Source organism: Bombyx mandarina, chromosome 19, assembly GCF_030267445.1.
Source record: "Bombyx mandarina strain Sakado chromosome 19, ASM3026744v2".
Taxonomy (NCBI): Eukaryota; Metazoa; Arthropoda; class Insecta; order Lepidoptera; family Bombycidae; genus Bombyx; species Bombyx mandarina.
In genome coordinates this window covers 12,418,827-12,439,381 of record NC_143225.1, presented here as the reverse complement: position 1 = coordinate 12,439,381, position 20,555 = coordinate 12,418,827, and the positions used below count along the sequence as shown (strand labels likewise).

The following is a 20,555-nucleotide window of genomic DNA, read 5'->3' as shown; positions in this document are numbered from 1 at the left end:
TCAGTGCTTCGCAGAATCTACCACCGGATCGGAAACGCGATCCACTGAGAAGATCCGGCGAGAAACGGCTATGTCTGTGAGTTAATTTACTCGTCGAGCCCTTCGTCGCAAGGGGTTCGGCGAGGACGGTGACCGGCATCATTTCAGATGTATAATATTATAATGAACAAAGATACGAACGGTCCGCAGTTTCGCTGGTGTCGCCGTTGGCATCGGCGAAGGTCGTGTCGACATCGCTGCAAAGTCTGAAACAAGATCAATCAAAATTTCACAAGCCGGTAATCAATTAACATCAGGTGGACTATGAACTTATCCAACGATCTTAGAAATAAAAAATAAAAAAAAACATAAGTTTACTGTATCCAAATAGCTGAACATGTTTTTTTGTAGCGATATTTTTTCATATTTTAAACTTTAAATGGCTCTTCTGTACATTTGGAAAAATGTTGCCTAAATCAAATAGCCTTTCACCCCTCGATATGTTCTTATGAGAAAATAAATATATTTTAAACCTAAGACCGATGGTACAGGTCTGAACCAACTGATTATTGATACTTTGTGTATGTTTCAGTAAATTTTGAGTGCATATTTTATTTTATCATGTGAGATATCAAACCAATTCCTAAACGCATTCAACACCTGTCATTCTATAATAAAATGTAGCTATCTCGCTCTTTACCCAACTTCCTTCTTGTCTTTTTCTTATGTATTCGGTTAAGTGTGCGCTCATATTAAATAATGCTTATTAATTAAGTGTTTTAATCCATATATGAAACTTTGTTATCAAATAGATTAGAAGATTTTTAAAATCCGAATTCAATTTTTTGAAGTGAAACTTCTTTAGAATCGTTGTGATTTCAAACTAGATGAAACGAAAAAATAAGTCCATAGAGACACAAACACATAAATGTATAGGATTCAGCCGGCGAGAGAATGAGATAGAACACATTAGACGTTCTCGGTGTCCTCTTTGTGCAACTCTTCGTAACATCCCCACTATTGACTAATAAACATTGTCCATATGTATGCTTCTGTATAGTCAGTATATCTATATCGATATATATAAAAATGAATTGCTGTTCGTTAGTCTCGCTAAAACTCGAGAACGGCTGGACCGATTTGGCTAATTTTATTCTTGAATTATTTGTGGAGGTCCAGAGAAAGTTTAAAAGGTAGATAAATGAATGAAAATGCACGGAATTAAATAAAAATAACAATTTTGTTTATCCTTTGATGTGTCCCCCGTCGGACGGATTGCTTTTGTTTGTTTTAAGTTTATTTTATACAAAAGTTTAGGTCTTTTATTTATCGATTGAGGCATTACGAAGTCTGCTGGGTCAGCTAGTCTTATTTATAAATTTCACTTCTACCGTGTGTGACGTGCACACACATATACTTTTTTTTCCCTATCAAATCTAAGAACTCACTTCAGGAATACTTCCTCCAGCGTAGAGATGCCCACGCCAATGGAGTCGATGCCCCATTTAGATCGGTTCGACTCTAACGTCAGGAAGAGGTCCGGGAACCTGTGGGCGTGCGCGGCCGGCAGACTGTACGCGAGCGTGTTCAGCGACTTCTCCTTGAGGGTCACTTCGGGGACCAGCGACGCGACGGCCGCGGTGATGGCCGCCTCGTTGGGCAGCCCGATCGTCGTGAACGACAGCCGATATCCCGTACCTGGAAATATATTTTTGTTTAATTAAGTTAGGCACTGAATGGACAGACTGGAAAGGCCTACAGTCAGCAGTGGACAATGGACAGGCTGAGATGATGATGATGATAATTAAGTATAACTAATAAAAGGACTGGACATTAATCAGAGAGGCCTATGTTCAGCAATGGACAGGCTGAGATGATGATGATAATTAAGTTTACTATAGATTAGTAATTAAATAAAAGGAATTATTCTTACAAGTGGTCCCACAGTAGTCGAAATTCGACTATAATTCTGTCTATAATATAGATCTGTCTATAATATACTATAATATATGTATAGGTTGTGTTATTTGTACCGACTTGTTATAAGAATGACTAATATTTTTATGTGGTAACGGACCATTATTGTATTTTTATTCACTGAATTTTCTGTCTATTTATTGTTAAATTTTTATGAGAAAACGATTTCAAGTGTCCTCACTTAACCAAACGCAACGTTTTTAAATTAGTAAGTATTCTGTATTCAATAGGCATAAAACTAGAGATAGAATTTTTAAAGTAAGTAGTGGACGTTTCAGTGGTCGAAATTCGACTATAATAATAATTGAAATTATAAGTTTGAGCATTATCATGGTCCTATTGTCAGAGGTTTATTATATTTCTATAATCACAGATTACGTCAAGACTACACTATAGGCAAGTAGTATTGAAGATAAAAAATATTAATCTATTCCATAGTGTGTGAAATATTTTTTTATATTTTGATTTAAGGCTTCGTCAAACAGAAAGCGTAATTAGCGCGCGTCAGACCGCTAAACCGACGCCGCGCTATGACGCCGAGATGTGCTGTACTACTATGGTAACATACCGTCAAACAGAGCCCCAGCGCTATAAGTACGCAGCGCTATGTCGCGGCGTTAGGACGCTTTGACGTCAGGCGTTGTAATTTTTTACAAATTTTATTTTAGCGTCGGAGTTAATGTGTATTAAAATACTAGATAATGTCCGAAAAAATTATATAAATAGTTAGAAAATATCCATGCTTATACAATGCCACATCTGAATCACTCGATTTCTTAATAGTTTTAAATTTTCACACTGCTATCGAAAGGCACTATGATTTGGCGAATGCGTTGCGTCAAGGAGCGTTGGGCTCATCTAGTCCATTTGTGTGACATGAAAAGAGCGCGACGTTAAGTACGCGACGCTAAATACGCGTTCTGTTTGACGAAGGCTTTAATGTATTATTAACGCATAATTAAAAAGAAAATTAGTATTATGCACTCCTTCTCTATATTCCCTACAAGTGTGGGTAATTCCATATTCTTCCGTCCGCGCAATTTTCGTAAAAAGGGGTACAAAGTTTTTGCTTTACGTATTAATATATAGATTTAGTTACAAGTTAATTATTACATGGGCAGAGTTTCTAATCGGTTTGTGAACCCTTATTTGATAAGCAGCGTGAGTGAGCATAGACAAAAAAGCATACCGATGGCCTTCTTGAGGTACATGGTGGAGGCGTGGCAGCGCAGCCGGCCGTGGTGCAGCGCGGCGGCGCGGTGGCCCAGCGCGTCCGCCTCCTCCATGAAGTGCGTGGACAGCAGCACGGTGCGCGACCCTCGCACGCTCTGTGGGACAACGCAAGATACAGTCGCCACAGAGCACGTGGCGCGCGGAGACCTAGTCGTTAGTGAACAAATGGCTGGAGACGAGGGTCCCTTTCTATGCACTAATAATATCGTTACGCCGGTAAGGAAATACAAATCGAACATACTCGACTTGTAAGGAATGTTTTCGACAATTCTAGGGATGTCGTCTCGACTATAAAAGCGTTGCAGAAATGGCACGTAGTCAGTTAGTAATCTGAGCTATTGGATAATCGGATCACCTGAAGCGAAGCGGAAGAAGTGAATTAAGAATTTTAAAGTGTTCTAAGTGCTAATACAGTTTTAATTCGTACGATGGTAGAATTTTTATTTATCCCGAAACCCGGCGCGTAACAATATCGATATTTGGTCAAGTTCGCTTAAAATGGTTTCTTTTTTTTATTGCCCGTGCAGGCAGACGAGCATACGGCCCCCCCGATGGTAAGTGGTCACCGTCGCTCGTGGACTTTAGCAATGCCAGGGGCAGAGTCAAGCCACTCTGCCTATCGCTTAATACTCTCCACAAGCCTCGTTTGAAGAAGGAGCTCCTTCTGCTAAGCGAATTATTTTGTCCGAGTCCATTATTATGTGATCCCTCAGAGGAATATATTGTACAAGACTAGTCAAACAGTGCACTCACAAGCAACAGGTCCCACAGGTTCCTCCTGGTCTCCACGTCCAGCCCCGACGTGGGCTCGTCCAGGATGAGGACGTCGGCGTCGCCGGCGAGCGCGCACGCCAGCTGCAGCCTCCTCATCATGCCGCCGGACAGCTCGGAGCTGTTGCTGTTCGCTTTATTCGCGATACCCAACTGTTCGAGAAGAGCTTTCGAAGACGCTTTCGCTTCTTTGAAGGATGTTCCCCTGAGCTAAACGAAAAAAATAATAATTGCAAAGTTATTTATGTATATGTATGTGTACATATATATATGCATATGTATTTCACTGGATTGGTACACCGCGCGTAGTTCGTTTCCAAATAATTCTTGTCTGGAAGAGATCTCTCTGCTCTTAGCGATAAGACCGCCAATTGTACTTTTTGTGTTTAATGTATCGCACTGTTTATTTGTTTTTTGGTGTACAATAAAGAATACTCTCTCTCTCTCAAAGTTAACTACTGTCAAGTAACGAATTTCTTACATAAAGCCTTTGTACGATAAGGAGTTGGATGGCGTGCTTTAACCGCCTTACTGCAATCCTTATCCTCCCTGAGTCGCATTCTTCATGTCTCAGGGTTGTCCCATTATCCTTCCATCTCCATTTCCTCCCATTATCTTTCTCCGAGATGGGTGGACGAGCTCACAGCCCACCCGGTGCCAAGCGGCTACTGAAGCCCATAGACATCTACAACGTAAATGCGCCACCTACCTCTGGATATAAGTTCTAAGGTCTCAGTATAGCTACAACGGCTGCCCTACCCTTCAAACCGAAACGCATTACTGCTTCACGGCAGAAATAGGCAGGGCGGTGGTACCTACCCCAGCGGACTCACAAGAGGTCCTACCACCAGTAAAACGTTTCGCCATCTTCCTCTGTTCTCGGCGCTGTATATGGCATCGTAGACGGTGGTATCCAGAGTAGTGCAGATTTTGTCGGACCAGCGCATTGGCTTGCGGCCACGAGATCTCTTGCCTATAATGTTGCCATCCATCAATTTTTCAAGTTTGTCAGCGCTCTTTCTGGCAACGTGACCGAAGAACTCATATATCTTCTTGAGGCAGATGGTAGAGAGCCTGGTTTGGATATTAAGCTGTCTTAATATGGATGTGTTATTCCGTTAAGCTGTCCACGGGTTTCGTAGCGCCTTCCTCCAGTACCACATCTCGAAGGCATCAATGCGGTGGCCATCAGCTGATTTCAGAGTCCACGTCTCAACACCATAGAGAAGGATTGAGAGCATCAGAGTTCGGACAAGTCTTTTTTTGGTTTTAAGAGATATTTTTCCTGTTCTATGGAGTTGAGACATGGCGCTCTTTGCTATGCCTATGCATAATAGACATAATTAGAATTAGTAGAAGAATCCAGAATGATCTAGAGCGATACAACAACTAAAGATAGTTACCATAGAGAAGAACATGACGTGTTCGAGCACGGTGAGGTCCGGGAAGAACAGGTTGTGCTGGGGGCAGAGCCCGAGGTGCTTCCGCACTTCCCTCTGCTGGGAGGCAGTCTCCGTGCCGTTCACGTACACCTTACCCTCGGTCGCGCTCATCATACCTGCTCATTCCATTTAGGTTTATCATCGCTAGAGAATGTGCGAAGCCAAAAATGTGATGCACCGGTGTTCGAATCCCAGGCGGGTACCAATTATTTCTAATGAAATACGTACTCAACAAATGTTCTCGATTGACTTCCTCGGTGAAGGAATAACATCGTGTAATAAAAATCAAACCCGCAAAATTTTAATTTACGTAATTACTGGTGGTAGGACCTCTTGTGAGTCGGCGCGGGTAGGTACCACCGCTCTGCCTATTTTTGCCGTGAAGCAGTAATGCGTTTCGGTTTGAAGGGTGGGGCAGCCGTTGTAACTATACTGAGACCTTAGAACTTATATCTCAAGGTGGGTGGCGTATTTGCGTGATGTCTATGGGCTCCAGTAACCACTTAACACCAGGTGGGCTATGAGCTCGTCCACCCATCTAAGCAATAAAAATAAAATAAAAAAAGGGGCGCGTCGCGACACCACAGAGCAATGACCTCGCGCGTTGGCTGACATTATTGTATGTAATATGAAATCTAGTATACATCAGTTATTAGTATCTATAAAAAGTGGCATGTGGCATGCTCATACTATCAATACGCATAGCTTTGAGGATCGAAGAAACTTACTTATAACTTAACCTAGGCAGACACGACCCACTTGATGGTGAGGCAGCAATGCCTAGTTACTGCCTACCATTGAGTACTCTCCGCATACTTTATTTGAGAAGGACATGTCACAGCGCTAGGGGAACATCATGGAGATCATTCCAGAGCCGGATGCTACGTGGCTCACAACTGTTCCCGAGAGTGTTGCGGAGAGAGCGCGGCAGATGGCGCCACTCACCGGTTATGATGGACATGAGGGTGGTCTTGCCGGCGCCGTTGTGTCCCAGCAGCACGGTGATCTCGCCCTTGTACACATCCAGCGACACGTTGTCGAGGGCTTTCTGATTCTGGAACACCTGCTCGAAAACAACAATCATTACCTACCAATACACGGAGGGTTCTGCATTAGCAAAGGTATTACTGATGGTAGGACCTCTTGTGAGTCCGCACAGGTAGATACCACGACCCTGCCTATTTCTGCCGTGAAGCAGTAATGCGTTTCGGTTTGAAAGGCGGGGCAGCCGTTGTAACTATACTGAGATCTTAGAACTTATATCTCAAGGCGGGTGGCGGCATTTATGTTGTAGACATCTGTGGGCTCCGGTAACCACTTAACATCAGGTGGACCGTGAGCTCGTTCACCCATCTAAGCAATAAAAAAAGGTGTCTCTACCATAGCGCCCTCTAGTAAGCGCGCTGTTATGATACCCTCCGGTTCCCAGCTTTGCTTCCATCACTTTTCCCGAATAGCATCAGCACTCATGATCCTGCATTCGAGAACAATCCCCTTCTATCCAGTCAGTCCTATTCCAAATTCCAGACGGCACGGTTTCCGATCATTGTCGTCGTAATTCTTTATACTTTTATCTTATTACTAGCTGTACCGGTCCGCTTCGTTGGGCATTTAAAATTATCATTATTATTTCTCACCCCCACAAAGATTCTCATCATTAACGCCCCCGCAACTGGTATAGGGAGTCCAACACTCATATAAATATAATCCTGTCCATTAAGTACATGGATACCAAGTTTCAAGTCAATCAGATGCACGGTTCAGTAGTTATAACGGAACATCTGTAAAAACCACTGTAGATTTCAGGTTTGGTCGCCTGTGCATTAGCTACAGGCCTGAGTCTCGAGGTGGAGCGTCCAACTCCCCCCCCCCCCCGATCCGGGACAGAGAGGGCCTCACCTTGGACACGTTGCAGATCCTGATGCCGACCTCGGCGTTCTGCGGCGGCTCCTCGAAGAACTTCTTGTCGTTGACTATCGGCACCTGCTCCTCGGCGTCCGAGTCGACCTTGGGCCCTATTTCGTTCTTCGTCCAGTATTGTTTCTGTTGTGGATCAATAAGTAAGTATATAAATAATATTTTAATAAGCAAATTAAAGGAGACGGCTCATTTCTGCCCCAAGTCGTTTCAAGTTTATGTACTTAATTACACCCGGAGACCTAAAATAGTTATTTCATTAAGATAGCATATCACTACATAGTATAAATGAAAGTCGCTTTCTCTGTCCCTATATCCCTATGTATGCTTAAATCTTTAAAATTACGCAACGGATTTTGATGCGGTTTATTTTAATGGATAGAGTGATTGAAGAGGAAGGTTTATATGTATAATAACATCCATTAAATAGTGGAGAAATACTGTTATTTTTGAGGTTTCTAATGTGATGTCGTAAATCAGTGATTCTCAACCTTTTTTTGTTGCGGCACATATTTAACGATTTCAAAATTTGGCGGCACACAAAAAAAAAGATAAAAATTATTTACTTACCACAACACTCTGCATAAATAGTATATCAAAAAAATTTAATATACGAAATAAACTAAAATATACTATAATATTTTTTTTGTGGATTTAAACGACGGATTTGACGGCGTTAACGATATTTATGTTATATAGCACGTGCAGTAGGAGTGACTCACACAAGCCAGGTGCGCCGGCCGTGTCGTTCCACTCGTAAACAACAGCTGCAACAGAAGTGACTCATAAGCCAGCTGCGCCGGCTAGTATAAAAAGGCGGAACGTGCCTTGAAATGAACATTCGTTCGACTGCGTTTGCCCGGTGCACTTACTACGTTGTTACGTTGTGTGATTCAGTGACTGTTGTACGTACTGGTTAAAGATTGGATAAGTGAAAGTGAATTAAGTTATCATATTGTTGATTAAATCAGGAATCAAAAAGTGACCTCCTTTTACTTGGTGTTTAACAAAATAATGTCTACCCTCAAGCTTACATATATATTTATGTTTAAAATATTTTTCTTTTAAAATGATATAATTTAATAATATTAACATTACATATTATATATTCGCAAAATTTGGCGGCACACAAAAGTGGCGCGAACAGTGGTTGAGAATCACTGTCGTAAATAATCAATAATAAAGTTTCATGTTTCCGAAGCGAAGCGAGGGCGGGTCGCTAGTCATAAATAAGTATATAAATAACAGTTTAATAAGCAAATTAAATTTCGTTTTTATTTATTTCTTCATTAGGCACATGAGTGTATTATCTATCCGTTTGCTGAAGTTATGATAGACCATACACAATCCCCAATCCCTTCAAATAACTCATCATCATATAAACCCTTGATCCAATAGTATTCAGCTAACATTATTAATCAATCAATCAATCAATAAAAATTTTTTTTTTTTTTTTTTATTGCCTAGATGTGTGGACGAGCTCACAGCCCACCTGATGTTAAGTGGTTACTGGAGCCCATAGACATCTACAACGTAAACGCGCCACCCACCTTGAGATATAAGTTCTGAGGTCTCAGTATAGTTACAACGGCTACCCCACCCTTCGAATCGAAACGCATTACTGCTTCACGGCGGAAATAGGCGGAGCGGTGGTACCTACCCGTGCGGACTCCCAAGAGGTCCTACCACCAGTGAACATAAATGAAAGTACACACTTGTTGAACGTCAAAAAGAACTACCGCCAGTTCACAAAAACTAGCCTCCGTCCTGAGAAGAACTGGCAACAAACTCAGCGGGCATGTCTTCTTTTTTAAATATTCATTATTAGCAAAGTTTTGTTACTAAAATATTAAAATGTTATCGGTGCCTCTGTTATTACAATTTAAAAATTACACCGAAAGCTATAAGATGTTATATAACTCGATCATGATTGATTATGGTTTATTCTACTATATATTAATGCTTACCTTAAACAAGAAGTTCCAGGGTAAAGCTTGTCCGTACTTTCCGGGTCTGACCAGAGACAGATACCAGTTCAGGAAGAAGAATATGAGGATCTGGGCCAGCATCATCAGATAGCTGACGAACACGGAGTAGCTGACGGCCGTGTGAGACTTCATTATCGACGACACTGTGATCGACTCACCTGTATGAAAAATATGTGGAAAATTAACATATCAACAGATTCTTTTTATCCTACCTATGCTGATAGCCTTGGGAGGCTATTTTAGCTTCACCTTGAGGTGTAGGTAAGCTCACGGGGTTCAAGCCGGGAGTGTTGCTAACACTATACACCGACGCGGTGTATCGTATCTCGGCCGGCCGACCCGGCAGGCCGGTTCTGGTCCAGCGGGGTATTCCGGGTCAACAGCGGCGTCGTCTGGGCGACCTGACGGGCTGCCGTACCGAGACGGCCGACGTTTCAGAGCCTTCGATTCCCCTCGAAGGCACCGTCGGCCGGGCGCCCTTGGGGTGAGCCGCGCCGTCTGGTTGTAGTGTTGACCGCGGTACCTTCCCTTACCTCATCCGGGTACCTACCCTTACCTCATCCGGGTTCTGACCTCGGAGGGGATCGGACGTTTTATTAGCCAAACCTACACCAAGTATTAATTGTAATTTATGTTGTTACTGTTTGATATTTTTATTACCTGCCCTGCAGTGGACAAAAAAAAGCTTAAGTAGTTTATCATTTTTAAAGTATTGGTACATTACATATTGTTATTTGATAAAACCTAATCAGTTTACATGGCAGTGGGGCCCCATTTTTTAATTTGCCCCAGGGCCCTTGGTTACCTAGCTAAGCCACTGGCTTCACCCCCGCAACCCTGGGTGTCCCGATGGATATTTATTCTTAGTTTTGAAGATAGCCTTGCATTATATTTGAAAATATGAACCAAGTAATCTGTGATAAATTTACTATCAAACAATCAATTTCATACCAAAGCCGTTTATATATTTCACAAAATCAGTCACTAAATGAAAAATGTTAATTTTTTTCTTATTTATCTGATTGAGATGAGAAAATTAACTAATCTAAAAAAAAAGACACTAGAAAAGTAAAAACTGAAATATCATTTTAAACATGTATTTACATTTATGGTCTTTTTAAAGATACTAGTGGTCCCGCAGTAGTCAAAATTCGACTATAATAAAATGGAATTGTAAGTTTGTACACTATTATGATTGTATTTTATACTTCTATAATCACAAATTTCGCCAAGACTACAATATAAAAAATATTAACAAAGACAAACAATATTTAATCTATTCTCAATTTGACCACAGACGTCAAGAACAAAAGTTTGATAATAAATAGTATGCATGCGTGTGTGCGTCAAATACATGGTATGTAGTGTGTGTAATGTTTTCTTTATAAATTTAATGTATCTTTTATGCATTATTTAAAAAAAAAATTAGCATTGTGCACTTCTTCTCTATATTCTCTATAAGTGTGGAAAATTTCATACTCCTCCGTCCGCGCAATTTTCGTAAAAAGGGATACAAAGTTTTTGCTTCGCGTATTAGATATAGATTATAGGGATGGGAAATTATATAACCAACTTTATTTGCTTCATACATAACAATATACATTTTTTTGTAGGTACACTTACCATAAATCATTGTGATATTTAATTTCAGCAAACACAATAACATCCAAAATGTTATTATACTCACCTTGGAGTATTATATAAATAATTCATATCGAAGTTTACAAGATTTGAACGACTTCTTGGAGGGAGCGCTAAGAGTGAAGTTGTGTGATTTGTTTTATTTTGTCTATTTTGTGTTTTATCGGGTTTAAATGTGTAATAACGGTATTTATTAACTGTTTAATATCTGTAAAAGTGCACAAATGTGGGAAAATGAAACAAAGCCGCTGGATGTAGCTACTGAAAAAGTCTCAGTAAATGACCACCATTTTACTGAGATTATATTTCATCCCATATCATCTCATGTCATTTCATTTCATGTTTTATATTTCATAATATATATATATAAGATTAGGCTGTATGGTATGGATACCTTTGCCTTTCCATTTGGAAAAATAAAACTACTAATAGCAACCGTTTCCGTCCAAGACGCTCAGCTCGTCCAGCAGCCAGGCGAGCGGCACGTGCGGCAGCAGCCCCGTCAGCAGCCTCAGCGCACCGGGCATGGTCAACCCCCGCAGCGCGTGCATCGGGTATGCCAGCACCCCGTACGCGATCACCGACACCGACGCCACGTATTGTGCTGAAATAAACGAGGGTAAGAGCGGAGTGAGCGAAGAAATGGTATATGATTGAACGGTCGGTTCGTTATTTTGTTGTCTATTTTAATGTGTGAAAATTAAAAGAAAAATTCGGGTGGCAGCGTTTTGTGGTTGTAGCCGGTGGCCTGTGTGCGGTAATCCTAAATAAACCACATTCAAGCAGTTCCTTTAAATAGTATTTGCTAAATATACTTTACAGATCTCAAAATGTTAATATATTATTTGATAAGTTAGGGGGGGTTTGTCCGACTCAGAGGGGTCGCCGGTCCTACGTATACCGGGCGGACGCCGGACGATCGCACGAAGAGTGCAGGGTGGTCCTTCAGTAGGACCCATTGCCAGTCTCCCTTTTTTTTTCTCCTACCTGAGCTGATGGTCTAGAGAGACTATATCAGCGTAACCTTAACTAGTAGGTGAGCTCACGGGGCTCAAACCTGACGATGTTGCTAACACGAACTCTAGCAAGAGCCATGCTTCGCAGAATCTACTACCGGATCGGAAACGCGACCCACTGAGAAGATCCGACGAGAAACTGAGGCTGTGACTGTGGGTTAATTTACTCGTCGAACGACAACGATGACTGGTGCCAGTCTCTCACCGATCGCGGTCTTCAAGGTCACACAGTCAGTCGACAACGCAACGTGACGTCACAAATGTCACGTCATTATCTCGGACACTCACTGCTTCTGACGATGTAGCTGCAGACGAAGGCGGCCCCGACGACGCTGACGAAGTGCAGCAGCAGGCCGACGCACAGCAGGGCGGCGGCCGCGCGCGTCTCGAACAGCGCCACGTCCGCCGTGAGCACGCCGCACACCACGCCCGCGTACAGCACGCCGCCCGCCAGCACGTTCAGGAAGTGCGACGCGGTCAGGCTGCTCGACGACACTCCGACCATTTTCATTAGTTCCTGAGGATTTATTGCTTAGATAGGTGGACGGGCTCACAGCCCACCTGTCTGGTCTGCCCCTGGCATTGCTGAAGTCCATGGACGACGGTAACCACTCACCATCAGGTCGGCCCGATGCTCGTCTGCCTACAAGGGCAATAAATAAAAAGAAAAAAAGACCTGGTTAAGTGGTTATTGGGGCCCATCTACAACGTAAATGCGCCGCCCACCTTGAGATATAAGTTCTAAGGTCTCAGTATAGTTACAACGGCTGCCTCGCCCTTCAAACCGAAAGGCATTACTGCTTCACGGCAGAAATAGGCGGGGTGGTGGTACCTAACCGTGTGGGCTCACAAGAGGTCCTACCACCAGTAACCACCACCTTACGGACCGCAAACACTACATGGTGAATCGGTGGTCGAATCGGTTTAAAGGCCGAGTGAAACTGACTTTACCCAAACGAGAACTGGCATGTTGAAGGCAATTGTTTACATGATTGAAGTGTCACTGGTGGCCCGGAGGCCTTTCCAATTTCACCAGGATAAATGGGCGAGCAAAAGCTCAGCAAGGAAGAGTGGGATTAGCGGCCCGCTAAGAAGATCCGGCGAGAAACTCAGCGGGATGATGCATGGTTTAGTTGCACGGTTGCTGGGGTTCCTAAGTCTGCTCCTAGAGTTAAGAGCTGAAGGCGTCTAATACAAGATCTGATGGATCCGCGAGGACGTGAGCGCGTGTTTTAGACTGTTTCTGATACTCAAATATCTTTTTAAACAGCGCTCCTTTCGTCACCAGAGCCATTCTATAATCCGGCAGTTTGCATTTTAAGAGGAATTATATTCACGGTGAACTGCTTCGGCAAGAATCACACGGTGATTTTGCAGCGTTGTGACGTCACTTCAAGTTTGAAGCCTAAGCAGTGCAATTGTTTTTTTAAGGGATTTTATGACCTGGTAACTAAGAAAGACCTTTAAGTCATGTCTTATTTTAATTTATATTCTTATTTTTATGAAAAAAATGATAATAAGGAGTGAAATGAAATGAGATGAAGATGATTAATTTGAGACATCAATCAATTGGGATGAAATAAAATGAGATGAGATGAAATATAATCTCAGTAAAATGGTGGTCATTTACTGAGACTTTTTTAGTGGACTTTTTGGAGGATCCCGAGACGTTACGTCCCTGCGGCTTTGTTTCATTTTCCCACATTTGTGCACTTTCACAGACATGAAACAGTTAACAAACCACCGTTATTACACATTTAAACCTGAAGAAACACTAAATAGTAGACAGAATAAAACAAATCACACAACTTCACACCTCGCGTTCCCGCCCAAAAAGTCCTCCAGTGCAACGGTCGAAGGTCAGTGTGGCGAGTGCACTTACCTGTATGCCGGTCGCTCGCTCGTTCAAAAGTCTCGACATGAGGAACACGAACACCAGCAGCAGAGACAGCTGACAGATGCTTGCTATGCCCGTCGTTATATTCGGGTCGTTGTTCTTCCGCGAATAATACGGGAACTCTTGCATGGACATGTCCTGTCGAAACGGTGGATGCTTATAGACATTTAATACTGGTTGGGGTCAGTATCTTGGCTAAATAAGTTTTTTCTTTTTTATTGCTTAGATGGGTGGACGAGCTCACAGCCCACCTGATATTAAGTGGTTACTGGAGCCCATAGACATCTACAACGAAATGCGCCACCCACCTTGAGATATAAGTTCTAAGGTCTCAGTATAGTTACAACGGCTACCTCACCCTGCAAACCGAAACGTATTACTGCTTCACGGTAGAAACAGGCAGGGCGGTGATACCTACCCGTGGTTTTCGTGTTAGATAGCCTATTTATTGAGGAAGGCTATATGCTATATAACATCACGCTAAGACTAATACAAGCGGAGCACCAATAAATAATGTTTCAAAATCGGGGTTTTTTCCCCTTTTGAGAGCTTCCACTGCGTGCGCTGCAGAAGCGGTTAAAGTTTCGCTAAAATAATGTATTATAGAATTGTTCCCCTTTAAAAGATTTAAAAAAAAAGTATGTGACAGCATATGTTTATATGTTAAGGTTGGCTCACTATAACATTTTTTATGTTATCCAAATTTGTTCTGAAATAAAGCATTATTTGTGAACTATTTCACGCGAAGTCGCAGGTAAAAGCTAGTTCTTAAAGTTCTAAAAGCTAGTTTCAGAAGTCGTCGTGGCCTAAGCGATAAGACGTCCGGTGCATTCGTGTTGAGCGATGTACCGGTGTTCAAATCTCAGGCGGGTACCAATTTTTCTAATGAAATACGTACTTAACAAATGTTCACGATTGACTTCCACGGTGAAGGAATAACATCGTGTAATAAAAATCAAACCCGCAAAATTATAATTTGCGTAATCACTGGTGGTAGGACCTATTGTGAGTCCGCACGGGTAGGTACCACCGCCCTGCCTATTTCTGCCGTGAAGCAGTAATGCGTTTCGGTTTGAAGGGTGGGGTAGCCGTTGTAACTATACTGAGACCTTAGAACTTATATCTCAAGGTGGGTGGCGCATTTACGTTGTAGATGTCTATGGGCTCCAGTAACCACTTAACACCAGGTGGGCTGTGAGCTCGTCCACCAATCTAAGCAATAAAAAAAAAAAAAAAAAAACTGGCCAGTTCTAGTGTAGACACACAATACGTATTGTTCCGCTGTGACTAATCGACGCCCGTTTGAAGCCAACAAAGCAGCAAGGCTTTTTGAATTTCAAATGATTTCAACCATGACCTATATGTGTATGTCATATTACAATTTGGTCATGTATTTGATGACTTTTGAGAATAAAAACAAAAATAACCACTGTAACTTGATTATATTTCAACAGTATTTTATTTTTTCAGGGCATAAACAGGTAAAGCGATTTCACGGCCTACATGTCATTAAGTACCCTAGTCATCACAACGTGTCTGTCACCACTGACCATCAGCATTGAGATCTCTATCTCAATTGTATAGTAATTAGGCAAATTTCTATATTTTTTCGGGTTCGATTTTTATTATACGCTATTTATCCTTCATCTTGGAAAGCATTTGTGAACGAGAATCAAGTACGTACTTCATTAGAAAAATTCATACCCGATTGTCAGAAGTACGTCATACAAGAACATTAGCCATTCTCACATTGTGTACGCTAAACATTACATCCGCTCTGACATATCGTATTACGTACGCGTTATCGTTCAGTGAATACAATAACGACTATTTTGCTTTATCCAAAACATTGGCGTGTAGAAGTTCTGCTAAATAGAAATTCGATACTACTTTGTTCATTTGAAAACGAATAAAAGTAATGGAAGACATCATTATTTTAGTTACATATTTTAATATAGTATTGTAGATTGAATACCGAATATCCCATATCATCAGCACGGTCTGTCATCAGTAATTACGATAGTTAATTTAGTGCGGGCTTCATTTTTATTACACGATGTTATCAGTCATGAATTTACGCCTAGGCCCGTGAGGCTCGGGCGTGATTTGAGGGGCGGCAAAATTATATTGTTTTTATAAAACTTATAAAGTTATTTTAAATTTACAATAGAAATGTTGGTACAAGATTTTAAAAAAAATCTAAGATTACGGATGGCCTTTTTTTTTTTTTGTCAGGAGGAAATCGCCGGACTTCCGCCCTTCACTGGGGATGGAGGGCGGGGCATGTCGGAGTCGAACCGACTAAAACCTCCTGTCTCTCAACAACCAACGTCCAAACCTCGCATGAGACAAAACTCATGAAAAGGCAAAGGGGGGAAAGTGAAGCGTTTAGTGCGGAGCACATCTCTCCCATCACCCTCCCCCTCGGGACGCCGGACTGGCGGTCGTCGGCGCCACGACCACCAGCCCTCTCGGTCGGCAGGCTATCCGAAGCCCGCCTAGATGGCGCCGGTTAGAATGGTTTATCCTACGGAATACCCCGCTGGGTCAGAACCAGCGTGGGTTGAGGATAGCCGGCCTTCCATCACCCGGATGCTCATGCATAAAACGCGTGCAGAGCAGCTTGCACGTCGTCTTCTTAGGCCCCCTTCGCCGGTCCCCAGGCCGACATGTGAGGGGACCCGAAACACTTAGAGGGCCAGGGCTTGGGCGATATCCGCCTCCCTGGCCCCCGCTCGACGGCGGCGGGCCTGTGCGTCTCTCACACGCCCCGCCGCCTCCTTCTGCGAGATGGTGCACTCGCAGAAGTCGAGCATCGCCTTCCACGACTCGTCGTCACCGAGCATCGATGCCACAACACTCGGCAACGACAAGTCGTTAAGATTACGGATGGCCTAAATCCATCACATTGAGATTCTATTTCTTCATAGTGAGAGTCACTGAGAGTCATACGTTAAGATTTGTTCAGTACGTATTTAATTATATACATTTTTTGCCTGCCTGCGGGATTCGAACACCGGCACGGTCGCATCGCTCGATAAGAGCTCACCGAGCAGCTTATCCTTTAGGCCACAACGATTTAAATAACAATGTTATCACAAATTTTATCTATATATTATTAATACGTGAAGCATAAACGTTGTACACTTTTTTACGAAAATTGCTCGGACGGAGGAGTATGAAATTTCCCACACTTACAGAGAATATCGAGAAGGAGCGCAGAATGAAATTTTATTTTACATAATAATATATACTCTTTTATTTATTAAAATCTGTTGTCAAATTGAAAAAAAGATTAATATTATTTGTCTATAATATTATTTTTCATAGTGCAGCCTTGGGGAAATCTGTAATCATACGTAGTACATAATATCTCGATGGTGATCATAGAAGAAAATATAAAGTCTATGACAATAGAAGTGCAATAAAATTCAAACTTATAATTTAAATTAATTACAGTCGAATTTCGATTGCTGCGGGGCCACTAATATAAGTAGTAAGATTAGATTTTATATTGTATGTATTTAATATTATTTATCTAAAGTGTAGTCTTGGCGAAATCTGTGATTATAGAAGTAAGTATTTCACAATAGGACCATAATAGTGTACAAACTTATAATTTCTATAAATAATTATGGTCCAATTTCGACCGCTGAGCGACCACTAGTCTCAATAAAAGTCCATTGACAAGTAAAAGCATGAAAAGCATCGATTTCTAGTAATAAGTCGCGCACAGCTTTTCATCGCGTCGATCGCCTCGGAAACCTTGCAACTGGATAAATAGTTTGGAAACGAATAGAAGACAAAAACATACAAACGACCATTCATTTTTATTTATATAGAGGACGGTAAGACCTGAGATTGAGATATAGCCGCGTCATTTAAGCTCCAAACGGCATACTTAGTAAAGTTGCAGATAGATGACTGCAAATTAGATGCAATTCAGAAGAACTTACTATATTAATGTCTTTCCCGGTCAGCACCTCTATGTAACTGGTGTCGATCGTCCACTGTAAAGCGGTGAATTGTCTGTATTCAGAGCCTGGTGAACAGAAATGTGAAATTGGTGAAATTAATTTCAAATAAAAATTAGTTTTAAAACATTCAACTAGCATATGCAATAAAAAAATTCAATAAAAAAAAATTCAATTTAAAATCCACCTTATGTAAGTAGCCGCACTAAAAAGCGGAAAATATTTGATTATGTACGGTTTTTTTTTTCTTTTTCTTTTCCTACCAATTCTAGTGACCTCGACGGTTATACTAGATTCAGAGAACGAGTATGTGAGCTCACGGGCCTCAAACCTGATGTTGTTGCTAACACAAGCCCTAGCAAGAGCAGAGCTTAGCAGATTCTACCACCGGATCTGAAACATGATCCACCAAGAAGATCCGACCAGAAACTCAGTGGGCTGTGTCTATGGATTAATCTACTCGCAGAGTCCTTCGTTGCAAGCGACGGTTTCGACAGGAAAGTAGGATTCGCTAAAATTTGCCGCTGTAACTATACTTGAGACCTTAGAACTTATATCTCAAGGTGGGTGGCGCATTTGCGTTGTGGATGTCTATGGGCTCAAGTAACCACTTAACACAAGGTGTGCTGTGAGCTCGTCCACCCAACTAAGCAATAAGAAAAAAAAAACTAGTTAAGTTTGACTGGTTTATCAAATTTAAGTTTTGTAATAGAAAATATGAATAGAGTTATCAATTAAGTAGGTAAATTATTCGTAAAAAAATGATTTTGTTTTTATTAAATTAATAATAATTGGTGACTATACACAATTTCTTAATACAATTTGTCTTTGATAAGTGTGATAAATTACCGATTTTATCCAACATTTTGAAGTGGACGAAAATCATAGTTATATACGAAAGTAACTAAATAAATAATTAATCATATAAATCATACACATACACGCGGGGATAATAAAAGCGTCTGACAAATAGTTGTGATTTTTCCGCAAAAACGAGTGCCGAATTCGTAAGGATTTATGATTTTAGCATTACAACTCTATACAGTAAGCTGTCGTAAGACATTCAACCGTAGTTTTGATAAAAATAATTTCGGCGGTGCATGCACAATGTCCATATCAATTAATCTACTTAATCTACAGTAGATCTAGTAGATCTTGAGGCACTCTTCTTCTGAGTCTTCTTGTAGTCATTAGGTTGTCCATTAAAGCATGACAACTGTACGCTTATTTTCAATTTTATTTGTGAACTGTTCATTAACAAAACAGTTTCCGTAACAATTACGCTCGATGATAATGATTCGAATCATTTTTAAATATAATCGTAATTAGGAGGGCCAGTTGTCATTGGTTTTCGTCAGAATATCTTGAGATCGCGTGAGCGGTCGTGATGTAACTTTGCCCTGTTATATAACCACAAGGATCAAATACCATTTCAATTAAACATTCCTATCATAAGCTCACCATTCTTGCGACGTGAATTAGTATTATGATAAAAATGAGTAATAACAATAAAAATGAGTAAAAACAATAAAAATGAGTAATAACAATTTGTAATAACAATAACAATTTGTAATAACAATAAAAATGAATAATAAAAATATAAATAATGTACTTACTAAAAGCCGAATGCGGGATCAGTCTGCCGTCCTTAGGATATATGAGGTCCGTGTCAAATTCCCTTTTCATGCGTATTGTATAGACAAGATTCTTCGGCCACTCGTCTGATGACATGTCCTTGACAAAAAAAATCAATATATATGTATAAATGCTTCCAAATTTACAATACATAAGCTCCAATACTTTAGGTGTAACCTTCACTTGAGTAGGTCTCGTTAGTAAATCATACAAGTTGGAAAATAAATACTTTTTAAATTAATTTTGTTTTCTTGTTTCTACCTAATCGTTGATAGCCTAAGGGTATATTATATACTACAGGTAAATTAAATGACCCATTTTTCTGAATTATGAATAATCCTAAATTAGCACACTTGAAATTTATTGATTTCTACAGATTAGCTATAAGCATAATTTGATTTTTTTAACCAATAGCTTCTATCAGATTTGACTATGAAACCATTAAATTTGTTATATTTTTCTAAATTAGTCAATTATTTTATATTATTATATATTTTTTGCTTGGACAGCCCCACTGGTGTTAGGGTGTCACCAGACCTCATAGATATCACAAGGTAATTTCCACCACCCATCTTCATGACGTTTAAGTTTCAATGTTTTTATTTTTTTTATTGCTTTTATGGGTGGACGAGCTCACAGCCCACTTGGTGTTAACTGGTTACTGGAGCCCTTAGACATCTACAACGTAAATGCGCCACCCACCTTGAGATATAAGTTCTAAGATCTCAGTATAGTTACAACGGCTGTCCTACCCTTCAAACCGAAACGCATTACTGCTTCACAGCAGAAGTAGGCAGGGTGGTGGTACCTACCCGCGCGGACTCACAAGAGGTCCTACCACCTGTAAAAAATATGTATAAATAGTAGTATAGTAAAAATCAATGTATAGTATAACGGCTCTGCAACCAACACATAGCTGGTTTGCTTTAATTTTTTCAACCATCACTTACATAACATAATTTGGGGGTTAAAGGTTATTTGATTTAAGCAACACTTATCTTTCTAATTAAAAGTCCGTTTTATTTGGTATTAGCATAAAAAATTCCATGTTTTTAATTGAACTTCAATTATGCTTACCCCATCCC

General features: G+C 40.9%; 1 protein-coding gene across 1 annotated transcript in view; it reads right to left on the bottom strand.

Moving 5' to 3' along the window:
• LOC114239465 (phospholipid-transporting ATPase ABCA3) overlaps positions 1–20,555 on the bottom strand; it is a 48,344-nt gene that overhangs the window by 22,319 nt on the left and 5,470 nt on the right. The window contains exons 4-16 of the mRNA XM_089735396.1: positions 19,452–19,569; positions 17,818–17,903; positions 13,847–13,999; positions 12,253–12,481; positions 11,385–11,552; positions 9,287–9,465; positions 7,302–7,445; positions 6,348–6,465; positions 5,364–5,518; positions 3,943–4,170; positions 3,146–3,284; positions 1,428–1,677; positions 181–245 (exon numbers count right to left, since the gene is read on the bottom strand). Of these exons, the coding sequence (XP_089591522.1) occupies positions 181–245; positions 1,428–1,677; positions 3,146–3,284; positions 3,943–4,170; positions 5,364–5,518; positions 6,348–6,465; positions 7,302–7,445; positions 9,287–9,465; positions 11,385–11,552; positions 12,253–12,481; positions 13,847–13,999; positions 17,818–17,903; positions 19,452–19,569 (2,032 nt within the window). The remainder of the gene's footprint in view (positions 1–180; positions 246–1,427; positions 1,678–3,145; positions 3,285–3,942; positions 4,171–5,363; positions 5,519–6,347; positions 6,466–7,301; positions 7,446–9,286; positions 9,466–11,384; positions 11,553–12,252; positions 12,482–13,846; positions 14,000–17,817; positions 17,904–19,451; positions 19,570–20,555) is intronic.